Consider the following 22,249-nt stretch of genomic DNA (forward strand, 5'->3'; position numbering starts at 1 on the left):
CCTCAAAATACAAGAATCATAGAAATAAGCAAAGTTATTTGAAAGTTAAAAATTTGAAATGATCACACAGTGAATTGGAATAGAGATCTGCAAAATCATCTAAAGAGACATAATGGCTTCCTGGGACCAACTCAGCAATAACCACACTGAATGTTTTAATACAACAAAAAGAAAAAACTGACAAGCAGATGCATATGAGATTGGGGGATGGGATGTTATTCATCCAGGAATGCAAAGAAAAAGGGGTCACAGATGCCCAAGCTGTCAGTGGCCATCTGGCAAGGTGTGGTTGGTGAAGAGGGGGATGGTGCTTCTCAGGTTTTGTGAGTCTTCATCTGAGTCACAGAAATTTCATTCCCATGGAACAGGACACATCAGGCTTTCAAAATGCAATGCCATTAAACATTATAATGAAACAACTGACTCCTGTTATTCTGCATCCCATGTTCACCAAGCAGCCTTCTGCTTATTTGGCTTTGTATGCAGTTTATCTACAGGGATGTGCTGATGAGTGATTCCAGTCCACTCAACCATTAATTTTAGATTGGAATTCTGATGTATTAGTCTTTTATTCTTGCCTATCTCGAGCCCATCCCTGGAAAATGGACCCATTGTTAATGTGCTGACAAAATTAGATTTCTTTACTTGTTACACTAAGGACCGGCTTACGGAAAATGGTAAGTCCATTGTAGTAAGAGCCACCATGTAAGTCTCTTGACTGTCAATCACTATTCTCCAAACAATAGCTCTTTGCATTCCCTGAGCCAAATGTTCATAGCAAGTCAAGGATCCACATTAGGTTTTGATTTTAGCAACAGGATGCCCTCATTAACTGTATGATCGCTTCACTTATTTTTCTACTATTGATCATGCCTCAAAATGACCCAGATAATACCATTTTGGAAGCTGCAAAATAGAGTGTGATGAACACTTAAATGATGTGCTAATCCTAATAACTAAATCAAGATGTAGTTTAGGTGACAGATGATGTTGAAACCAAACTTTGCAATACGAATGACAGGAGAGAACTTTATTCCAAGTAGTGATTTCTAATCTACACACTATGGGATGATAGGACTTTATGATTTCATCCAAATACTGATTATAAAATGGCTTCACATTAAAAGTAAAATTATAGCTGCCTCAAGAATGTGAAATAAACCATCCCATTATTAATTAATTCCTAGAGCAAATATTTATTGAGGTCATTAGTCCAAGACACTAAGCAGGGGCCAGGGATATTAGGGTGAATAAGACACAGTCTGCATGCTTTTGACACTTATATTGTAATGGGAGATACAGAGAAGAACGTCAGCAATTACAATATATGAATAAGTGATAAGTGACGGTGAAAGTAATGAATATTCTGGGCCGGGTGCAGTGGCTCACACCTTTAATTCCACCACTTTGGGAGGCTGAGGCGGATGGATCACCTGAGGTCAGGAGTTTGAGACCAGCCTGGCCAACATGGTGAAACCCCGTCTCTACTAAAAATACAAAAAATTAGCCGGGCATGGAGGTGGGCGCCTATAATCCCAGCTACTCGGGAGGCTGAGGCAAGAGAATCGCTTGAACCCAGGAGGCGGAGGTTGCACTCAGCTGAGGTTGTGCCACTACACTCCAGCCTGGGCAACAAGAGCAAGACTCCATCTCAAAAAAAAAAAAAAAGAAAAAGGAAAGCAAAAGAAAACAATGAATATGCTGGGAGTACATAGAAGTACTTAACCTAGACACAAACAAGGTGCCAGAGAAGATATTGACAATTAAGGTGAGACTCAATGAGAAGAGGAAGAGAAACAGAGAAGAGTACAGGCACAGGCTTGGAGATCTTCTGAGGAATAAATGCGAATGACCCAACTATAGTGTACAGACTGGAAGTGGCAAGATTAGAGACATAAACAAGGTCAGCAAAACTGGGGAGGCATTTGTAATCCATGTTAGATTCTTTAGAGTTTGTCTAGCGCTCTATTGAAGACTTTAAAAAATTATTATAAATATTTCACAGACACAAAATGCACAGTAATATTAAAAATCTGCATATACATTGTCATGCACGTCCAGTGAAGAGACCACCAAACAGGCTTTGTGTGAGCAATAAAGCTGTTTATTTCACCTGGCTGCAGGCAGGCTGAGTCCAAAAAGAGAGTCAGCGAAGGGAGATAGGAGTGGGGCCGTTTTATAGGATTTGGGTAGGTAATGGAAAATTACAGTCAAAGGGGGTTATTCTCTGGTGGGCAGGGGCGCGGGTCACAAGTTGCTCAGTGGGGGAGCTTCTGAGGCAGGAGAAGGAATTTCACAAGGTTAATCTCTCAGTTAAGGTGGGGCAGGAACAAACCACAATGGTGGAATGTCATCATTAAGGCAGGAACCGGCCATTTTCACTTCTTTTGTGATTCTTCACTTGCTTCAGGCCATCTGGATGTATAGATGCAGGTCACGGGGGATATGATGGCCTAGCTTGGGCTCAAGAGGTCTGACATTCCTGTCTTCTTATATTAAGAAAAATAACATAAAATAGTATTGAAGTGTTGGGGCAGCGAAAATTTTTGAGGGATGGTATGGAGAGAGAATGGGCGATGTTTCTCAGGGCTGCTTCGAGCGAGATTAGGGGTGGCGTGGGAACCTAGAGTGGGAGAGATTAAGCTGAAGGAAGATTTTATGGTAAGGGGTGATATTGTGGGGTTGTTAGAAGGAGCATTTGTTGTATAGAATGATTGGTGATGGCCTGGATATGGTTTTGGACGAGTTGAGAAACTAAACGGAAGACACAAGATCCGAATAAGAGAAGGAGAAAAACAGATATTAAAGGACTAAGAATTGGGAGGACCCAGGACATCTAATTAGAGAGTGCCCAGGGGGTTCAGCATAATTACGTGCTTGGTTGGCAAGTTTTTGGCTCTATCCTTGAGTTTTTTATCTTGTCATATACCAGGCCAGATTGACTCAGATAAAAACAACACTTTTGATTTAAAAATATAGAGTCCCCCCCTTTTTTTTTAGCAGTAAGTCGAGGCCTTGGCAATTTTGGAGGAAAGAGAAATGCAAAGCCAGCAATTGTTTGTTAAAGGAGGATTAGAAACGGCTAGGAGAGAGAGAGTGACATTGATAGTGTGGTGGAGATAGCTGGGGAGAGGTAGAGGGTGGCATAAGAACTGGAACGAGAATAAGAGTGAGTATAAAAGTAAAGAACAGGACTTCATCAGGGTGAAAGTATTGGAGTGTACCCTGTCAGCAAAGATTATCCACTTTAAGAGAGACTTAAGGGTGGCAGTTTGAGTTAAAACCAGGAGATATCAGTTATGATGGTTTGAAGGGAAAGTGTAAACCATCAGTGTCAACAAGGGAAGGGTATTTATGAGTAGTTGAGAATGGTGAATAGGAGTATGACTAGACAGAAGATAGTAGGGATGACAAGTTTTTGGGGCACAGTCCAAGCTAGGCTGGTATCTGGAATGAGACTGGGGCCTAATAAAAAGGAGCGTCCATACAGGAGCTCAAATGGGCTGTACCCTGTAGCATCCCGAGGACGGGCCCAAATTCTGAGAAGGGCAAGTGGTAAAAGTATTGTCCAGTCCTTTTTAAGTTGGAGGCTGAGCTTGGTGAGGTGTGTTTTTAAAAGACCATTAGTCCGTTCTACCTTTCCTGAAGACTGAAGACGGTAAGGGGTATGAAGATTCCACAGAATAGCAAGAGCCTGAGAAACTGCTTGGCTGATTTGACTAGTAAAGGCTGGTCTGTTATCAGACTGTATAGAGGTGGGAAGGCCAAACCGAGGAATTATGCCTGACAGAAGGGAAGAAACGACCGCGGCGGCCTTCTCAGACCCTGTGGGAAAGCTCTCTACCCATCCAGTGAAAGCGTCCACCCAGACCAGGAGGCGTTTTAGTTTCCTGACTCGGGGCATGTGAGTAAAGTCCATTTGCCAGTCCCGGGCGGGGGCAAATCCCCGAGCTTGATGTGTAGGGACTGGAGGGGGCCTGAGAAATCCATGAGGATTAGTAGAATAGCAGATGGAACACTGAGAAGTGATTTTTTGAGGGTAGATTTTTATGATGGAAAGGAAATGAGAGGTTTTAAGAGACAGGCTAGCGGCTTGTAACCTACATGGAAGAGGTTATGAAATGACGACAGAATAGAATGGGCCTGTGAGGCTCTAAGGAGATATTTTCCCTGGTTCAAGAACCATTTGCCTTGTGTGGGAAAAGATTGATAGATGGAAGTTTCAGTGGGAGAGTAGGTGGGAGTGACCGATGAGAAGGAGAAAAACTGGCCGTGAGGGACAGAAGTTGGAATGCTAGCTGCTGCTTTAGTACAAGCGTTGTCCTGAGCGATGGGAGCTGACGTCTTTTGATGGCCCTTACTGTGAATGACCCCAGCTTCCTTTGGAAGTAAAGCGGCCTTGAGAAGAGTTTTTAGTACAGAGGCATTAATGATGGACGACCCTTGTGTAGTGAGGAAACCTCTTTTTGCCCATGTGACAGCATGGTGGTGCAGGATATGGAAGGCGTATTTAGAGTCAGTATAAATATTGACACATAGTCTCTTTGCAAAGTGAGGGCCCCAGTTAAGGCAATGAGTTCAGCTTGCTGAGAGGTAGTGGAGGGGGGCAGCCTCAATGATAGACGTGGGAGATACTATAGCATAGCCTGCCTTTGCTGGTGAGTGGCTATTAGGCCTGGTGGAACCGCCATCGATAAACCAAGTGTGATCAAAGTGAGGAACAGGAAAGAAGGAAATATGGAGAAATAGAGTGAATGCCAGGTGGATTAGAGAGATACAGTCATGGGGGTCAGGTGTGGTATCCAGAATAATGTGGGGGCCAGCCTAAAGCAGTAAGGTCAAGTTGTTTGGATAGAAAGGCTACAGGGTGCAGTCCTGGCTCTTGTGTAAGAATTCTGACCGCACAGCCCTGCACTTTGGCTCTGTGTAATTAAAAAAAGGGTTGGGATGAGTTAGGGAGACCTAGTGTGGGAGCAGCTTTTAGGGCCATTTTTTAAGGAATGGAAAGGGGAGTGGGGAAAGGATTTAGGATTTATGGGGTCAGCTAGGGTTTTTTTGTGTGTGAGTTTATATAATGGTTTTGTTAGGGTGGTAAAACCAGGTATCCAAAGGCAAAAGTATCCAACCATGCCCAGAAAGGAAAGGAGTTGTTGTTTTGTAGAAGGGGTTGGGGTTTGAGAGATCAGTCAGACACGATCGGCAGGGAGAGCATGTGTGTTTTCATGAAGAATTATGCCAAGATAGGTAATGGATGAGGAAGAAATTTGGGCTTGACTGAAGTAATGGGGGCTGTTTGTGAAGCCTTGTGGCAGTACAGCCCAGGTAAGTTGCTGAGGCTGATGGGTGTCAGGGTCAGTCCAAGTGAAAGTGAAGAGAGGCTGGGATGAAGGGTGCAAAGGAATAGTAAAGCATGTTTGAGATCCAGAACAGAATAATGGGTTGTGGAGGGAGGTATGAGGATAGGCGAGTATATGGGTTTGGCACCATGGGGTGGATAGGCAAAACAATTTGGTTGATAAGGCACAGATCCTGAACTAACTTGTAAGACTTGTCTGGTTTTAGGACAGGTAAAATGGGGGAATTGTAAGGAGAGTTTATAGGCTTTAAAAGGCCATGCTGTAACAGGTGAGTGATAACAGGCTTTAATCCTTTTAAAGTGTGCTGTGGGATGGGATATTGGTGTTGAGCAGGGTAAGAGTGATTGGTTTTAATGGGCTGGTAAGGGGTGCATGATCGGTTGCCAAGGAGGGAGTAGAGGTTTCCCATACATGTGGATTAAAGTGGGGAGATACACGGGGAGGATGCGAAGGAGGCTTTGAATTGGGGAAAAGGATGGCAATGAGGTGTGGCTGTAGCCCAGGAATAGTCAGGGAAGCAGATAATTTAATTAAAATGTCTCGACCTAATAAGGGAGCTGGGGAGGTGGGGATAACTAAAAAGGAGTGCATGAAAGAATGTTGTCCAAATTGGCATCAGAGTTGGGGAGTTTTAGGAGGTTTAGAAGCCTGGCCGTCAATACCCACAACAGTTATGGAGGCAAGGGAAACAGGCCCTTGAAGAGAAGGTAATGTGGAGTGGGAGCCTCCGTATTGACTAAGAAGGGGACGGACTTACCCTCCACTGTGAGAGTTACCGAAAGCATCTGTGATGGTCCAGGAGGCTTCTGAGGTGATTGGGCGGCGTCAGTCTTCAGCTGCTAAGCCGAGAAGATCTGGGAAGGAGTCAGAGAACCTTGCGCCAGAGTTCCAGGGGCTCTGGGAGTCGCTGCCAGGGGAGTTGGACAGTCTGATTTCCAGTGGGGTCCCGCAGAGATGGGACGCGGCTTAGGAGGGATCCTGGGCTGCGGGCATTCCTTGGCCCAGTGGCCAGATTACTGGCACTTGAAGCAAGATTCTGATGGAGGAGATTCTGTAGGAATGCTTGACCGCTTGCGGCTTAGGCATTTTGAAGTTCTTGTGTGCTGGAGATGTGGCTGGGGTTTCTCTCACAGTGGAGGCAAGGAATTGTAACTCAGAAATATGTTGCTACTTGGCTCCCTCTACTTTATTATTGTACACTGTGAAGGTGGGGTTAATTAAGTCCTGTTGTGGGGTTTGAGGGCCAGAATCTAATTTTTGGAGCTTTATTTCATGTCGGGAGCAGACTGAGTAATAAAATGCATATTGAGAATAAGACGGCCTTCTGACCTTTCAGGGTCTTGGGCTGTAAAGCTTCTCAGAGTTGCTGCCAAATGAGCCATGAACTGGGCTGGGTTTTTATACTTGATGAAAAAGAGCCTACATGCTAACTGATTTGGGAGAGGTCAGATAAAGAAAAAGGAGCATTAACCTTGACTATGCCTTTAGCTCCAGCCACCTTTTTAAGAGGAAATTGTTGGGCAGGTGGGGGAGGGCTCCTCACAGAATGAAACTGTCAGCTGGACCTGGTGTGAGGAGGGGAGGTGACAGAAGGATTATAGGGTGGGGGAGTGGAGGCTGAGGAAGAATCGGAGCCTGATTCAGCCTGGTGGGGAGTGACCTGAGGAAGAGCAGTCTGGGGAGGAGGGGAGAGGTCAGATGGGTCCGTAGAAAAGGAAGACTGAAAAGACTCAGTGACACTTAGGGTTGGGACTGAGGGGACAGGCAGGAGGGAAAGAAGGAGGATTTCAGACAAGTCGCATTGGGAACAGAGACTAGGGAGGGACTGATGTGTAAAAGAATGCCTGGACATCAGGCACCTCAGGCCATTTGCCCATTTTACGATACAAATTATCTAGATCTTGTAGGATGGGAAAATCGAAAGTACTGTTTTCTGGGTATTTGGAACCATTATCAAGTTTGTATTGGGGTCAAGTGTATTGCAGAAGAAGACAAGGCATTTAGGTTTTAGATCAGGTGTGAGTTGAAGAGGTTTTAAGTTCTTGAGAACGCAGGCAAAGGGAGAAGAAGGAAGAATGGAGGGTGGAAGGTTGCCCATAGTGAATGAGGCAAGCCCAGAGAAAAGAGAGGGTAGAGACACGGAGAAGGGGTGGGGGGTGCTTACCCTCCAGGAAAGTGGTGCTTACCACTAAGGGTGAAGGATCAAGGCAGGCGTCCCCATGGTGATCAGACACCTCTGAAACGTGGGTGAATAATCAAGCAGGCGTCCCCGCAGTGATTAAACACCAAGGGAAGACTGTGTTCCCTAGTCCGTGACCGACGCTGGAGTTTTGGGTTCATGGATAAAACGCATCTCCTCTGTCTCTACCAGAAAAGGAAAGGAACTGAAATTAAGAGAAGGGAGAGATTGAAGGATGGTGCCAAGACTGAAAGGAGAAAGAGGCTGAGGGATAGTGAGGGAGGTTGGAGAAGAGAGTAAAAAGAGGCCACTTACCCAACTTAAAATTGGTGAGATGTTCTTTGGGCTGGTTGGTCTGAGGACCAGAGGTCGCAGGTGAATCTTTCTCATGGAGCAAAGAGCAGGAGGACAGGGGATTGATCTCCCAAGGGAGGTCCTCTGAGTCACGGCACCAAATGTCATGCACGTCCCTGTGAAGAGACCACCAAACAGGCTTTGTGTGAGCAATAAAGCTTTTTAATCACCTAGGTGCAGGCGGGCTGAGTCCGAAAAGAGAGTCAGCGAAGGGAGATAGGGGTGGGGCCATTTTATAGGATTTGGGTAGATAAAGGAAAATTGCAATCAAAGGGGGTTGTTCTCTGGCGGTCAGGGGCGGGGGTCACAAGGTGCTCAGTGGGGGAGCTTCTGAGCCCGGAGAAGGAATTTCACAAGGTTAATTGCTCAGTTAAGGTGGGGCAGGAACAAATCACAACGGTGGAATGTCATCAGTTAAGGCAGGAACCGGCCATTTTCACTTCTTTTGTGATTCTTCCCTTGCTTCAGGCCATCTGGATGTACACATGCAGGTCACAGCGGGTATGATGGCTTAGCTTGGGCTCAGAGGCCTGACACACATCACTAAGCTTAAGAAGTAAAACATAAGTACTCGTGTCCCAGTGAACCAACAACACTCCCGCCTGGGTGACAGAGCAAGCCTGTCAGAGGTGTTCGAAACAGGGTGACTCCATCTTGAATAGGGGCTTGGTAAACTAAGGCTGAGACCTACTAGGCTGTGTTCCCAGGAGGTTAAGGAGGTCGGCACAATACAAGTCACAAAGACCTTGCTAATAAAATAGCATGCGGTAAAGAAGCCAGCCAAAACCCACCAAAAGCAGGATGGTGTTAGATATGAGTTCTAAATTTATTTTCAAAAAATTAATATGTCAGCATGTTCAATTCTTTGCCTTCTACTTTTAAACTTAACTTCCTCGTAAAGCAATCTTTTTCCATTACCTACTCCACCCTGACTCATTCCAATCACCTGCTCCACCCTACATTCCAATCACTGGCTCCACCCTAACTCATTCCAATAACCTGCTACCTGCTCTGCCCTGACTCCCGCCAAAGCACTCACCCCGTCATTCTCTTTAAATTAGCCAATCGGAATTTGTTTAGGCTGTGCAGTCTAACCCTAGCCAATAGGGGAATGACACAGCAACAGGGGCCATGGGCTTCAGGGATAAGAACCCCTTCCCCTCCCTTGTCCAAATGAGCGCTTACCATTGTTCCATCTGTAAGGGTGCACCCTTCTATATAGAAGTAACTTGCCTTGCTGAGAATTAAAAAGAAAATTTTATATTCGAGCGCTACTTCTTTTGTGGCACCAAAACATATATAACAAAAGTGACCTCTTGGTCACCTTCACCGCTCATTATATGCTAATTATAATACATTAGCATGCTAAGAGACACTCCCACCAGCACCATGACAGTTTACAAATGCCGTGGCAATGTCAGGAAGTTACCCTATATGGTCTAAAAAGGAGAGGAACCCTCAGTTTCAGGAATTGCCTACCCCTTTCCTGGAAAACTCATGAATAATCCACCCCCTGTTTAGGGTATACAGAAATAACTGAATATTCTTAGTTGAGCAGCCTGTGCCACTGCACTGTCTACGGCGTAGCCATTCTTTATTCCTTTACTTTCTTAATAAACTTGCTTTTACTTTTATCCACTCGCTGTGGATTTGCTTCGAATTCTTTCTTGCAAGAGATCCAAGAACGCTCTCTTGGGGCCTGGATAGGACCCCTTTCCGTCGACGACCTATCACAGAAAAAAAAAAAAACACACATAAGTACTCTTTAAAAAGAGGAAAAACCTAAAAAGCAAAAATTGAAAATACATACACAATACAAACACACACAGTAGAATTTTCTTATATACCCCTGATGGTGTTTTTCTCCTTCGTGCTCCATTGAAACCACTATCTTGAATTTGGTGCTATTATTCCCACACATTTGGCTTTGTACTTTAACTACATCCGTAACTAAACGGCTCAAACAAATGGTTGAGGGGTGAGTAAGGTTGCCAGATGAAATACAAGGTGTCGGAGAAAAGAGTCAAGCTGTAAAATATTAGAAGAGATTTATTCTCAGCCAGATATGAGTGATCATGGTCTGTGACACAGACCTCAGGAGGCCCTAAGAACATGTGCCGCAGGTGGTCGGGGTGCAGCTTGGTTTTACTCATTTTAGGGAGACATGAGACATTAATCAGATACATTTAAAAAATACATTGTTTGGTTCGGAAAAGCAGGACAACTCAAAGTGGTGGGTGGGGAGGGCTTCCAGTATGATTTAAACATTTTCTGGTTGACGGTTGAGTTTATCTAAATACCTGGGATCAATAGAAAGGAAATGTCCGGCTTGCAGAGCCACAGTTTTATCCTGCAGAGGAAGTCTCCGGGTAGCAGGCTTCAGAGAGAATAGATTGTAAATGCTTCTTATCAGATTTAAGGTCTGTGTTGATGTCAATGTCTGAGAGGTATCATGAAGCAGGTCCGACCCCCACTTCTCATCATGGCCTCAAGCAGTCTCTTAGGTTAATTTCTTTCCTTTTTTTGAGACAGAATTTCACTCTTGTTACCCAGGCTGGACAGCAATGACACAATCTCAACTCACTGCAACCTCCACCTCCTGGATTCAAGCGATTCTCCTGCCTCAGCCTCCTAAGTGGCTGGGGTTACAGGCGCCTGCCACCATGCTTAGCTAATTTTTGTGTTTTTAGTAGAGGCGGGGTTTCACCATGTTGTCCAGGCTGGTCTCGAACTCCTGACCTCAGGTGATCCGCCCGCCTCAGCCTCCCAAATTGCTGGGATTACAGCCACTGTGCCCAGCCTCTCAGGTTAAATTTTAAGGGCACCCTGGCCATGCAGGAAGTCCATTCAGATGATTGGGGGACTTTACAATTTTATTTTTGGTTTACAGAAGTGCCCAGGTAAATGTGAATTTCAGATAAACAACAATTTTTTTTTTTTGAGACGGAGTCTTGCTCTGTTGCCCAGGCTGGAGTGCAGCGGCGCCATCTCAGCTCACTGGAAGCTCCGCCTCCTGGGTTCATGCCATTCTCTTGTCTCAGCCTCCTGAGTAGCTGGGACTACAGGCGTCCGCCACCACGCCCGGCTAATTTTTTGTATTTTTTAGTAGAGACGAGGTTTCACCGTGTTAGCCAGGATGGTCTCGATCTCCTGACCTCGTGATCCACCCACCTCGGCCTCCCAAAGTGCTGGTATTACAGGCATGAGCCACTGCGCCTGGCCAACAACAATTTTTTTTTTTCGTGTAAGTACATCCTAAATATTGCACGAGACAATATCTCAAGTATTACAAATACCCCTGTCCTATTTGGGATACACTTATACTAAAACGTTGTATATGTGAACTTTAAATTTAACTGGGTGTCCTGTAATTTTATTTGATACATCTGGCAATCCAAGGGATGAATGATGTGAGGTTTTGTGTGCGCAAGCACAGGTGGGAAATGGGAGTCACAGATCAGTTAGGAGACAGTTTCAAGTGACAGTAGCCTGAATCCAAATATGGCTAGTGGTATAAACCAAAAATAAAATTCTAAGATCCCCCTTCCAACCATCTATCTGAATGGACTTCCTCCTCATTCACGGCTCTTTTAAAATTTAACCGCAGAGACTGTTTCAGGTCCTGATGGGAAGTGGTGGTCGAACATGCCTCATTATACCTCTTCATCATTAACATCAGCACAGACTTTAAGTCTGATAAGAAACATTTTACAATCTCTTCTCTCTGAAGCCTAGTACTTGAAGGCTTCCTCTGAAAATAAGAACTCGGGTCTCCACAATCCTTTATCTTAAGCCAGACAATCCTTTCTATTAATTCTAGGTCTTTAGACAAACTCAACCAATTGTCAACCAGAAAATGTTTAAATATACCTATAAACCGGGCACAGTGACTCAGCCCTGTAATCCCAGCACTTTGGGAGGCCAAGACAGGTGGATCACTTGAGGTCAGGAGTTCAAGAACAGCCTGGCCAATATGGTAAAACCCCGTCTCTACTGAAAATACAAAATTTAGCCAGGTGTGGTGGCACGTGCCTATAGTCCCAGCTATTCGGGAGGCCAAGGCAGGAGAATTGCTTGAACCCAAGAAGCTGAGGTTGCAGTGAGCCGAGATCATACCATTGTACTCCAGCCTGGGTGTCCCAGGGAACAAAACAAAATAACCCATTCCTGTCTCTGTTCTAATTCTCTTATTTCTAGCCTTTGTCAATCTAAAAATAATTTTAATTATGAATGTTTTACTTTATCTTTTCCTTTTCATCTCATTGACTCAGGCTTTCACTGTGCTCCTGGCATGTTTTCTCCCTCTTCCTCCAAATCAGTCTGTAGGTTTTATCTGTCTCAAAGGAATTTCTTCCTTCAGGAACTTCCGGCTGTTATTGGCTCTGGTTTCCTTGGCAACCCCTGCTTCTCAGATTTTTTTTCTGATTACTTAAGAGAAATTTTACAAAATCACTGATAACCACTGATCAGAAACTGTAGAAGAAAGGGAAAGAGGCCGGGCACGGTGGCTCACACCTGTAATCCCAGCACTCTGGGAGGCCAAGGCGGGCGGATCATGAGGTCAGGAGATCGAGACCATCCTGGCTAACACGGTGAAACCCCGTCTCTACTAAAAATACAAAAAATTAGCCGGGCGTGGTGGGGGGCGCCTGTAGTCCCAGCTGCTCAGGAGGCTGAGGCAGGAGAATGGCGTGAACCCAGGAGGTGGAGCTTGCAGTGAGCCGAGATCGCGCCACTGCACTCCGGCCTGGGGGACAGAGCAAGACTCTGTCTCAAAAAAAAAAAAAGAAAAAGAAAGTGCTCTGCATTGCCTCTGAGAAAGGAAGGGGGCAGATATAGAGGAAAGAGAAAAATACTGAGACCCAGGGAGATGGAGGTAAAATGTGTGAAGAAAGTATTGATTTACAAGGTTTGTTATTTTCATCTGTCAGTGTACTGCTGTGTCGTCAGATTTCAGAGACAATTACCTCATTAGTTAGATAGCTCTATCATCTATCAAACAAAATACTCCTAGATCTTGTTCAACCATTGTGGAGTGTAGGAAATCATATTCCAGATTATAGTGAGAATATAAGACACAAATCTTCAGAGAAGATGAAAGAAAAAAGATGTAGACTAAACTTGCACTAATGTTTACATTAGAAACATTATTGGTATGCAATGCAACGAGAATTGGGTAAGGTTAGTAACTACAGATCCTAAATGGAAGTCTGTTGATACATTTAAAAAATATAACGAGTGAGATTTTATTTTGTACAGTACTGCTGTTCTGTATTTCATGTTACTATACTACTGCTTTTGTTAAATGAAGACACCAAGACAGGGATTAGGTGCTTTGTGTAGGGCTAATACAGATACATAAATTTCTGGCAGAATTCAGCAATGATCAGCATGATTCCAGTGCTCAGAGAGCTCCAAGGATTAGTTGAGACCAGACAAGAATATGAAGGAGGCATGCAGAAGTTACAATGGGAAATCAGAAAGAAGACAAAGGAGGGACACCTAATTCAGAACGATGGGTTTGTTGGGTAGGAGAGAAAAAGAGACGAATGGGCAGGTATCATCAAAGATTCCTAAGAAGTTGCTAACTTCTGTTTTTGTGCCATTGACTCTTTGGCAGTGTGGAGAAACCTAGGGACCCATTTTCAGAACAGTGTTTTTAAATGCATAAAATATTTTGGATTAAAAGGAAATAGCTAACAAAATATTGTATTGAAATAGCTAACAAAATATTTTAAAAGCATATTTGTAATACAGTAATGTATATGCTTCTTTATTAACTAATTAAAGAACAAGATATAGCAATGAGCATACCTATTAAGATAATTTTAGAGGTACTAATGACTATAAATGAAATTTTGAGTTGTCTGCAGCAACTGGTATGTGAAATGAAAATACTTGTGGTTTTTTTGGTTGTGAAGTCACAGGTACTACTAATGCTAATACTATCGTGGTTGGTGGCATACGTTCATAATAGAACGACATGCTAAATTTTATTGGGAAAGTTAGTTCAGCACAATTTCCTGGCTCTGAATTCTATGCTTCTATGCCAAGTTAAAAAAAAAAATACTTGTGCTAAGAAGAGATAAAATTTGATGTAATTCTTTTTTTTTTTAGACAGAGTCTGGCTCTATCGCCCAGGCTGGTGTGCAGTGGTACAAACTCACTGCAACCTTTGCCTCCTGGGTTCAAGCCATTCTCCTGCCTCAGCCTCCTGAGCAGCTGGGACTACAAGCAGACGTCACCATGCCTGGCTGATTCTTTTTGTATTTTTCTGTAGAAATGGGGTTTCACCATGTCGGTCAGGCTGATCTTGAACTCCTGACCTCAAGTGACCTGCCCACCTCGGCCTTCCAAAGCGCTGGGATTACAGGCATGAGCCACCACGCCCAGCCCCAGAAAGCTTTTCTGATCATCCAATTTCTATTTTCCCCAAATAGAATTAATGACTTCCTTTTCTATATTGTATTGGGAGCTTATACAATTTCAATCCTTGTATTTTTCATAATGTATTACAATCATATTTCTATCTTTTTTTATGATATATTGTAATCTTACATTTCTGTCATTTTTACGAGCCCTTAAAAATAATGGATGGGGCCAAGTGCAGTGGCTCACACCTGTAATCTGAGCACTTTGGGTGGCCGAGGTGGAAGGATCGCCTGGGCCCAGGAATTCAAGACCAGCCTGACCAACATAGTGAGACACAGTCTCTATAAAAAAATAATAATAATAATGAATGGGCTGGGGGCAGTAGCTCACACCTGTAATCCCAACACTTCAGGAAGCCGAGGTAGGTTGATGGCTTGAGTCCAGGAGTTTGAGACTAGCCTGGGTGACATGGCCGAACCCAGTCTCTACAAAAAAATACAAAAATTAGCCGGGCCCTGTAGTCCCAGTACTTGGGAGGCTGAGGCGGGAGGATCCACTTGAGCATGGGAGGTGGAAGTTGCAGTGAGCTGAGATCACGCCACTACGCTCCAGCCTAGCTGACAAAACGAGACTCCATCTCAAAAAAACAACAAAAAATAAGTCTTGGGGTGGTGGCTCATGCCTGTAATCCCAGCACTTTGGGAGGCCGAGGTGGGCAGATCGCCTGAGGTCAGAAGTTCGAGACTCAGCCTGGCCAACATGGTGAAACCCCATCTCTATTAAAAATACAAAAATTAGCTTGGCATGGTGGTGGAGACCTGTAATCCCAACTACTTGGGAGGCTGAGGCAGGAGAATTGCTTGAACCCAGGAGGCAGAGGTTGCAGTGAGCTGAGACCACACCATTGCATTCCAGCATGGGTAACAGGAGCAACAGGAGCAAAACCCTGTCTCAAAAATAAAATAAAATAAATAAAATAAAAAATAAAAAAGGATGATATTTATATATTTATTTTTAAAGACAGGAAAAAATAAAAAATAAAAAAGGATGATATTTATTTATTTATTTATTTTAAAGACAGGGTTGCACCACTGCGCACCAGGCTGGTGTGCAGTGGTGCAATCCTAGTTCACTGCAGCCTTGGACTCCCAGGCTCAAGTGGGTCTCCCACCCCAACCTCCGGAGTAGCTGGGGACTACAGGTGTTTAGCACTACAGGTGGCTAATATTTTATATTTTTTGATAGAGATGGGTTTTCACTATGTTGCCCAGGCTGGTTTCAAACTCCTGACCTTTGGCCTTTCAAAGTGTTGGAATTACAGGTATCAGCTATCACACCTGGCCTGAATATTATTTTTGATATGTATGGTGTTTGATTTTACTGGAGGGATACTTATGAGTTTCCACATTCCATGGGTGACATCCATGGGTGACAGCCACTAATAAAGAAATTTCAAATTCAGACTCTAGTGATAGAATACTTCACAAGTATAATGGGATATTATTTGGTGTAGGCTTTTAGTAATAGGATGCTGGCCACTTTCCCTATACACACGCTTCGAATATTGGTGTTTTCAAGATTTTGTTCTATATGGACCTTCTTAATTTCTCATTCTATAAACTTTTCTTTGGGGAACTCACCCACTTCTGGAGCATTAATTACTGTGTAATGATAACTTCTGAATCCAGCCTGAGGATCACTTGCAAATATCTAAAATGTAGACCATCTAACTCCCTACAGATAAGCAACTTTCAACTCAATATGCTAAGATTGAACTCATTTTTAAAAAACTCTTAAACCTTTTTCTGCCTCACTGTTACTAACTTGGTTCATGCTATCATCTGATTTACTGCATACTTCATTAAAGTTCTGTTCTCGATGCATACCTTTCTAAAGTATGAGTGACTAAATTTTCTTTTTATTTATTTATTTATTTTTTTGAGACCGAGTTTTGCTCTTGTCACCCAGGCTGGAGTGCAATGGCACGATCTTGGCTCACTGCAACCTCCACCTCCCAGGTTCAACAGATTCTCCTGCCTCAGCCTCCCGAGCAGTTGGGACTACAGGCATCCGCCATCACGCCTGGCTAATTTTTGTATTTTTAGTAGAGACAGGGTTTCACCATGTTGGCCAGGCTGGTTTTGAACTCCTGACCTCAAGTGATCCACCCGCCTCGACCTTCCAAAGTGCTGGGATTACAGGCATGAGACACAGCGTCCAGCCTGAGTGACTGAATTTTCTAAAAAGGTACTTGCATTATGCTATTCTCTGTTCAAAGATCTCTAAAAAGACTATTCTTTTTTTTTTTTTGGATGGAGTCTCACTCTGTCCCCAGGCTGGAGTGCAGGGGCACGATCTCAGCTCACTGCAGCCCCACCTCCAGGGTTCAAGCGATTCTTCTGCCTCAGCCTCTCAAGTAGCTGCGAGTACAGGTGCAAGCCACCACGCCCAGCTAATTTTTGTATTTTTAGTAAAGACAGGTTTTCACCATATTGGCCAGGCTGGTCTGGAACTCCTGACCTCGTGATCCGCCCGCCTCGGCCTCCCAAAGTGCTGGGATTACAGGCGTGAGTCACCGCGCCCGGCCAAGTGTAAACTTTTAAGATGACATACAAAGCCCTGCATGACCTGGCCCTTCCTCTCTCTCTAGCCTTTCTGTCAGATTTGACTGTACCACATTCTAGCATTGAAGTATTGGGCAAGTTTTTTTAACTGTCAAGTGAGGATATTAATGCTAATCAGGGGGAGATAACAGCATATAAAGTGCCAAGCATACTGCCTGGCTTAGCGTTAACAATAAATATTGGCTATTGTGGAAGAAACAAATATTATTGCATGTATTTGTTCAGTCTCTACTGCTGTCTCAAGAGAATGCTTTGAACTGCTGATTGGGTAATGTTTTAACATAAACGGAACTCTCCACTCCACCGAAAAAGAAAGATGAGGAAGAAAGAGATTTATCTGAACAGACTGGGAAGAAAATTGGAGGTGAAAAGTTGAGTGACCCGGGAGCATTAAGAGCGGCCCATAGAGTTTTTTGTTTGCGGAGATGAGTTAGCGGTAGTATAAACTTTAAGAAAGAAGAGATCTGGCCGGGCGCAGTGGCTCATGCCTGTAATCTCAGCACTTTGGGAGGCTGAGGCTGGCGGATCTCTGAGGTCAGGGGTTCAAGACCAGCCTGGCCAATATGGTGAAACCCCGTCTCTACTAAAAATACAAAAATTAGCTTGGTGTGGTGGCACGGGCCTATAATCCCAGCTACTTTGGAGGCTGAGGCAGGAGAATCGCTTGGACCTGGGAGGTGGAGGTCACAGTGAGCCGAGATTGTACCACTGCACTCTAGCCTGGACTACAGAGACTGTCAAAAAAAAAAAAAAAAAAAAAAAAGATCTGAAGTATTTGCTCTCAGAATATAGGGGGACTTTGGAGAGTTAAATGGGTGAAGATCTTTAGGATGTTTTGCTAACTCCCATCCTTACGTCCTCAGTGGCCAGCTTTAGTTACTTTGTTAAAGTTTTATGGTTGGCAGATTTACGTTTCTTCAGAGTTTGACACCAGGTTGAGGTTGGCCATGAACTAATTGTATTTCAGTTACATGATTCTTTGCCCTCCTTGAGTGTCCCCACCCTCATATATGTTAACTCTGACATCTGCCCGAAATTCATTCATCTAATAAATATTTGAGTGGCCTCCCCTCTTTCCGTTTGCTGGACAGCCCATCATTTTCCAAAGTCAGCACCTAAACTCTTCTATGACTTTACTGACAACTAAACACTAAAATTCGTCCCTCCCTTTTTTGTATGCAACCCACCTCCCCGCCTCCGCTTTTAATTGTTTGGCTGTCATTCCTCTTCTACAGTGCTCCTTGCAATCAGTACTGGTGCTGTACATATTTGCTAGCTTCGTACATATGGCACGAAGTAGATGCTCAGTAAATGTTAATTGACTGAGTATCCTGTGCATCTCAGTGACATCACATCCTGCACTCCTCTGCGGGAGGCTCAGATCCGGAGGGTTTAAGTGGTTGTTTTTAACATGCACCGAACATATCCAACGCAGGCTGTGGTTTCCGACCGCCCACAAAAAGCGCGGTTGGCGGGAGTGCGGGTTCGGGGTTGGCTGGCAGCTGGGAGACTCCAGCTCTGGGCGGAAACACGTTGCCTCGGAAGCGCCGGCGCCTAGTGATTCTGGGAATAGAAGGTGCGAGGGAGGGAGCGGGTGGCTCACTTATCGCGGTGTTTCCTCTCCCTTCACTCCCGGGGGAGCTCTCGCGAGAGGAGCCAGAGGAAGATGGCCGTGCCCTGTTTTTCGGTGTGAGGCAGCGACGGCGAGACTGAGATCCTGGTGTCGTGGGCACCTGAGCTCTAGCTCCCCCCAGCGAGCGCGCGTCCCTTCGTGCCTAGGCGAGAGCCGGCTCTTCCCCGGGAGATGCGTTTGTCCCAGGCTCGGGGGCTCGGTGGGAGTTCATGCTGCGCTGGAGGCTCTTGGCCACCGCTCTAATCGCCTTGTGCCGCCGCAGCGCCAGCTCCGTCGCCAGCGGTGAGCCTCCCGATTCCCCCTCTTGCCCCTGGCGGCGGCGATGACCGGGGAGAAGATCCGCTCACTGCGGAGGGACCACAAGCCCAGCAAAGAAGAAGGGGACCTGCTGGAGCCCGGGGATGAGGAAGCGGCGGCTGCCCTCGGCGGCACCTTTACCAGAAGCAGGATTGGCAAGGGCGGCAAAGCTTGTCATAAGATCTTCAGTAACCATCACCACCGGCTCCAGCTGAAGGCAGCTCCGGCCTCCTCCAATCCCCCCGGCGCCCCGGCTCTGCCGCTGCACAATTCCTCCGTGACTGCCACCTCCCAGTCCCCGGCCCTTCTGGCCGGCACCAACCCCGTTGCTGTCGTCGCGGATGGAGGCAGTTGCCCCGCACACTACCCGGTGCACGAGTGCGTCTTCAAGGGGGATGTGAGGAGACTCTCCTCTCTCATCCGCACGCACAATATCGGACAGAAAGATAATCACGGTGAGGAGTGCTAGCCCCTCTCCACCTCTCTCCTTCCCCGAGCCTAGGGTGTGCCTCCCCAAGCTTCTGGAATCCTAGGCCCCCTCCAGCGGACTCTTCTTTTTGCCCATTATCCGGGCCATTCGGTAAATCATGATCGACTCAGTAATAGCGTGCCAGTGGTCAGGGGATTGGTTCTTGTGGGTGCAAAGGAATGTATCCTCCTTGCCCACTTCAAAGTTTGTCGTGAGAAGCTGTTTTGTTTGAGACAGGCCTTCGATTTGCTGATTCTGGACTGTCAGAAATTTTAGGTTGCCTCTCACCCAACCTGGTTTTCTCCCTTTGTTTATGGAGCTATATATGTTTATTTCTCTCCCTTCCCCCCACCTTGGCATTTTAAATTTTGAACACATAAATTGCCCTCCTCCCTTCATTGCTCACATGCAGATCCCGTCTTGACTGCAACTGGTTGTGATTCTGCCTGCCACCGGGTTGTTTCTTTTTTGTCTGCTTTCTGTAAACTTAGAATGTTTGATTTCTGAAAGCTACACAGTAGAAATTTGTTGGTATTTGATACCTAGAACAGTTAAAGTGATTTCTCAACAGCCGATTTTTGTTGGAGTAGAGATTTGATTTTTTGCTTGTTTTAAGTAGATAATTGCTAACAGTAATGTCTCATCTTGGTGACTGTGACTAAAAATAGTATTATGATTTTTATAGTAATTTTATCTTAGTCTATATTGGCCATTCCTTTTTGCCTTGTCAGCTGAATTTTTTGTTTAATTCTAAAAAATAATGTGACTGAGTTGACTTTTAAGCAACAGTAAATTTATTGTTGAAGACTAATGTGAACACTGACATTTTAACATTTAATAGGCCGCTTTAAACTGGGTAGTTGGCAAATATTGTTGATCGCTCTGCTATTAATATGAAAATTGTATACACTCAGTTAGAACACACTCAACCAACTTTGTGCTCAGAATGATATACGTATCAATGAAATATTTGCCTGTGAAATAAGCTCCCTTAATTCCATTGGATCGTAGGCTTTTTAGGACAAAAATTCAGATAAAAAAAACGAGTAAGATTTCACTTGGCTGTATAATTCTCTAACAACTGCATTTGTTTTCAGAATTTATAATGTTGTAATTGTAATAAAATCACCACCTATCATTTATTGTAATCCCCAAAAAAGTATGTTAAAGTTGCAGCCAGTTTTTCATTCCTACATTTAAATTACTTAATTATTTTACTATTATAGTAGAAGGATAATGTTGTTTGTTGATGATGGTAATTCTATGCTAACTCTCTGGAAAACAGTTGTTAGTGGGAGATGGGTTGTAGCTTCAGTTTATTAGTCAATTATTAGGAAGTTTTTCAAATTTGGTCTACATAGTAGCCATAGTTACATTACCTTGAAATATCCCTAAAACAGATAAAAGGTTTGAGAGTTAACTCCCTTTGAAAGAAGAGATGGATGAATATCACTGAAGGTATTGAATTACAGGATTATTGGGCTTCCGTGTCTTCTTCAACCCAACATTTAGGAGTACATTTGTTTAAGTTCAAATTCTGTTCAAAGTAATTAGAATCCTGTATACTCTTAAACTCTTGTCCTTAGCCCACTGAAATTCACTTTTTTTGTTTGTTTGCTTTTTGAGACGGAGTCTTGCTCTGTTGCCCAGGCTGGAGTGCAGTGGTGCAATCTCCGCTCACTGCAAACTCCGCCTCCCGGGTTTACGCCATTCTCCTGCCTCAGCCTCCCGAGCAGCTGGGACTACAGGCGCCCGCCACCACGCCCGGCTAAATTTTTTGTAATTTTAGTAGAGACGGGGTTTCACTGTGTGAGCCGGGATGGTCTCCATCTCCTGACCTCGTAATCCGCCCGCCTCGGCCTCCCAGAGTGCCGGGATTACAGGCCTGAGCCACCGCGCCTGGCCTTGAAATTCATTTTTTTAAAGGAAGGTTTTATTGTGTTTAGCTGACCTTATATCGTTGATGTTTCTGATTAACGTAACTAGTGGTTCACATACCTGGGGTAAATATAATTGTTTTCCCCCCTGTAATGTGTACATGCTCATCTCCTACAGTGAGGTGTCCTAGGAACTGTGGCTTCAATTTAATGTGCTTCTTATTTAGTCTTTTTTTCTCCCATAGCCTATAGATTTTTCTGATACATTATTACTTTTAGTCTTGACATTTTACTAACCTGGATGCTTTTAGATTTTTAGGATATGTTTCCTTTAAAATTATAGAAGATAAATACTTATAAAATCACTTAAAATCAAGCTTGGCCAGGTGTGGTGGCTCACACCTGTAATCCCAGCAGTTTGGGAGGCCGAGGTGGGTGGATTACCTGAGGTCAGGAGTTCAAGACCAGCCTGACCAACATAGTGAAACCCCATCTCTACTGAAAATATGAAAATTAGCCTGTCATGGTGGTGCATGCCTGTAATCCCAGCTATTTGGGAAGCTGAGGCAGGAGGATCACTTGAACCCACGAGGCTGAGGTTGCAGTGAGCCAAGATCGCGCCGTTGCACTCCAGCCTGGGTAACAGAGTGAGACTCGGTCTCAATAAATAAATTAAATAAATAAGTTAATTAATTAAATAAATAAATGCTATATATTCTCTTTGGATTGTTTTAACATAAGTGCATAGCAGAATAAGACACTCATACAGGTACGTAGCAGAGCCAGACAATTACACCATGTATTACATAGTTTTACGTTCACCAGAAGGATTCCTTTCACAACATGATGATGATGACAGTGATGATTATTGTCCTTATTGTAGATACAATTTATCCAGTGGGTCAGCAGAGTGCTAAGTGTTTACAAACACTGTAACATTTAATCCTCACAGCAGCCCTGCAAAGGAGTGCAGTGGAATGATCTGCTCTTGCTGTAGTCTCTGCCTCCCGGGTTCAAGCGATTCTTCTGCCTCAGCCTCCTGAGTAGCTGGGACCACAGGTGTGTGCCACCATGCCCGGCTAATTTT

At 44.4% G+C, this 22,249-nt stretch overlaps 2 protein-coding genes across 3 annotated transcripts in view; one reads left to right on the forward strand and one right to left on the reverse strand.

The window, feature by feature from the left end:
- Nucleotides 1-2,176: 2,176 nt before the first annotated feature.
- On the reverse strand, nucleotides 2,177-18,292 carry ANKRD13C-DT (ANKRD13C divergent transcript; the record flags this gene model as incomplete). The annotated part of the gene is given in 6 exon segments (XM_058439746.1): nucleotides 2,177-2,453; nucleotides 8,402-8,442; nucleotides 9,531-9,617; nucleotides 9,833-9,918; nucleotides 18,074-18,244; nucleotides 18,246-18,292. Coding segments are annotated over 6 exon segments (507 nt in total), but the record flags the coding sequence as incomplete, so codon positions are not given.
- Nucleotides 18,293-18,532: 240 nt separating this feature from the next.
- ANKRD13C (ankyrin repeat domain 13C) overlaps nucleotides 18,533-22,249 on the forward strand; it is an 83,078-nt gene continuing 79,361 nt past the window's right edge. For both annotated transcript variants that reach the window (XM_032155601.2, XM_058439672.1), the window contains exon 1: nucleotides 18,533-19,271. In XM_032155601.2, coding sequence (XP_032011492.1) covers nucleotides 18,842-19,271 — 430 coding nt within the window. In that variant the 5' untranslated portion in view covers nucleotides 18,533-18,841. The remainder of the gene's footprint in view (nucleotides 19,272-22,249) is intronic.

The sequence above is a fragment of the Hylobates moloch genome, unplaced genomic scaffold (assembly GCF_009828535.3).
Source record: "Hylobates moloch isolate HMO894 unplaced genomic scaffold, HMol_V3 SCAFFOLD_5, whole genome shotgun sequence".
In the NCBI taxonomy this organism is placed as follows: domain Eukaryota; kingdom Metazoa; phylum Chordata; class Mammalia; order Primates; family Hylobatidae; genus Hylobates; species Hylobates moloch.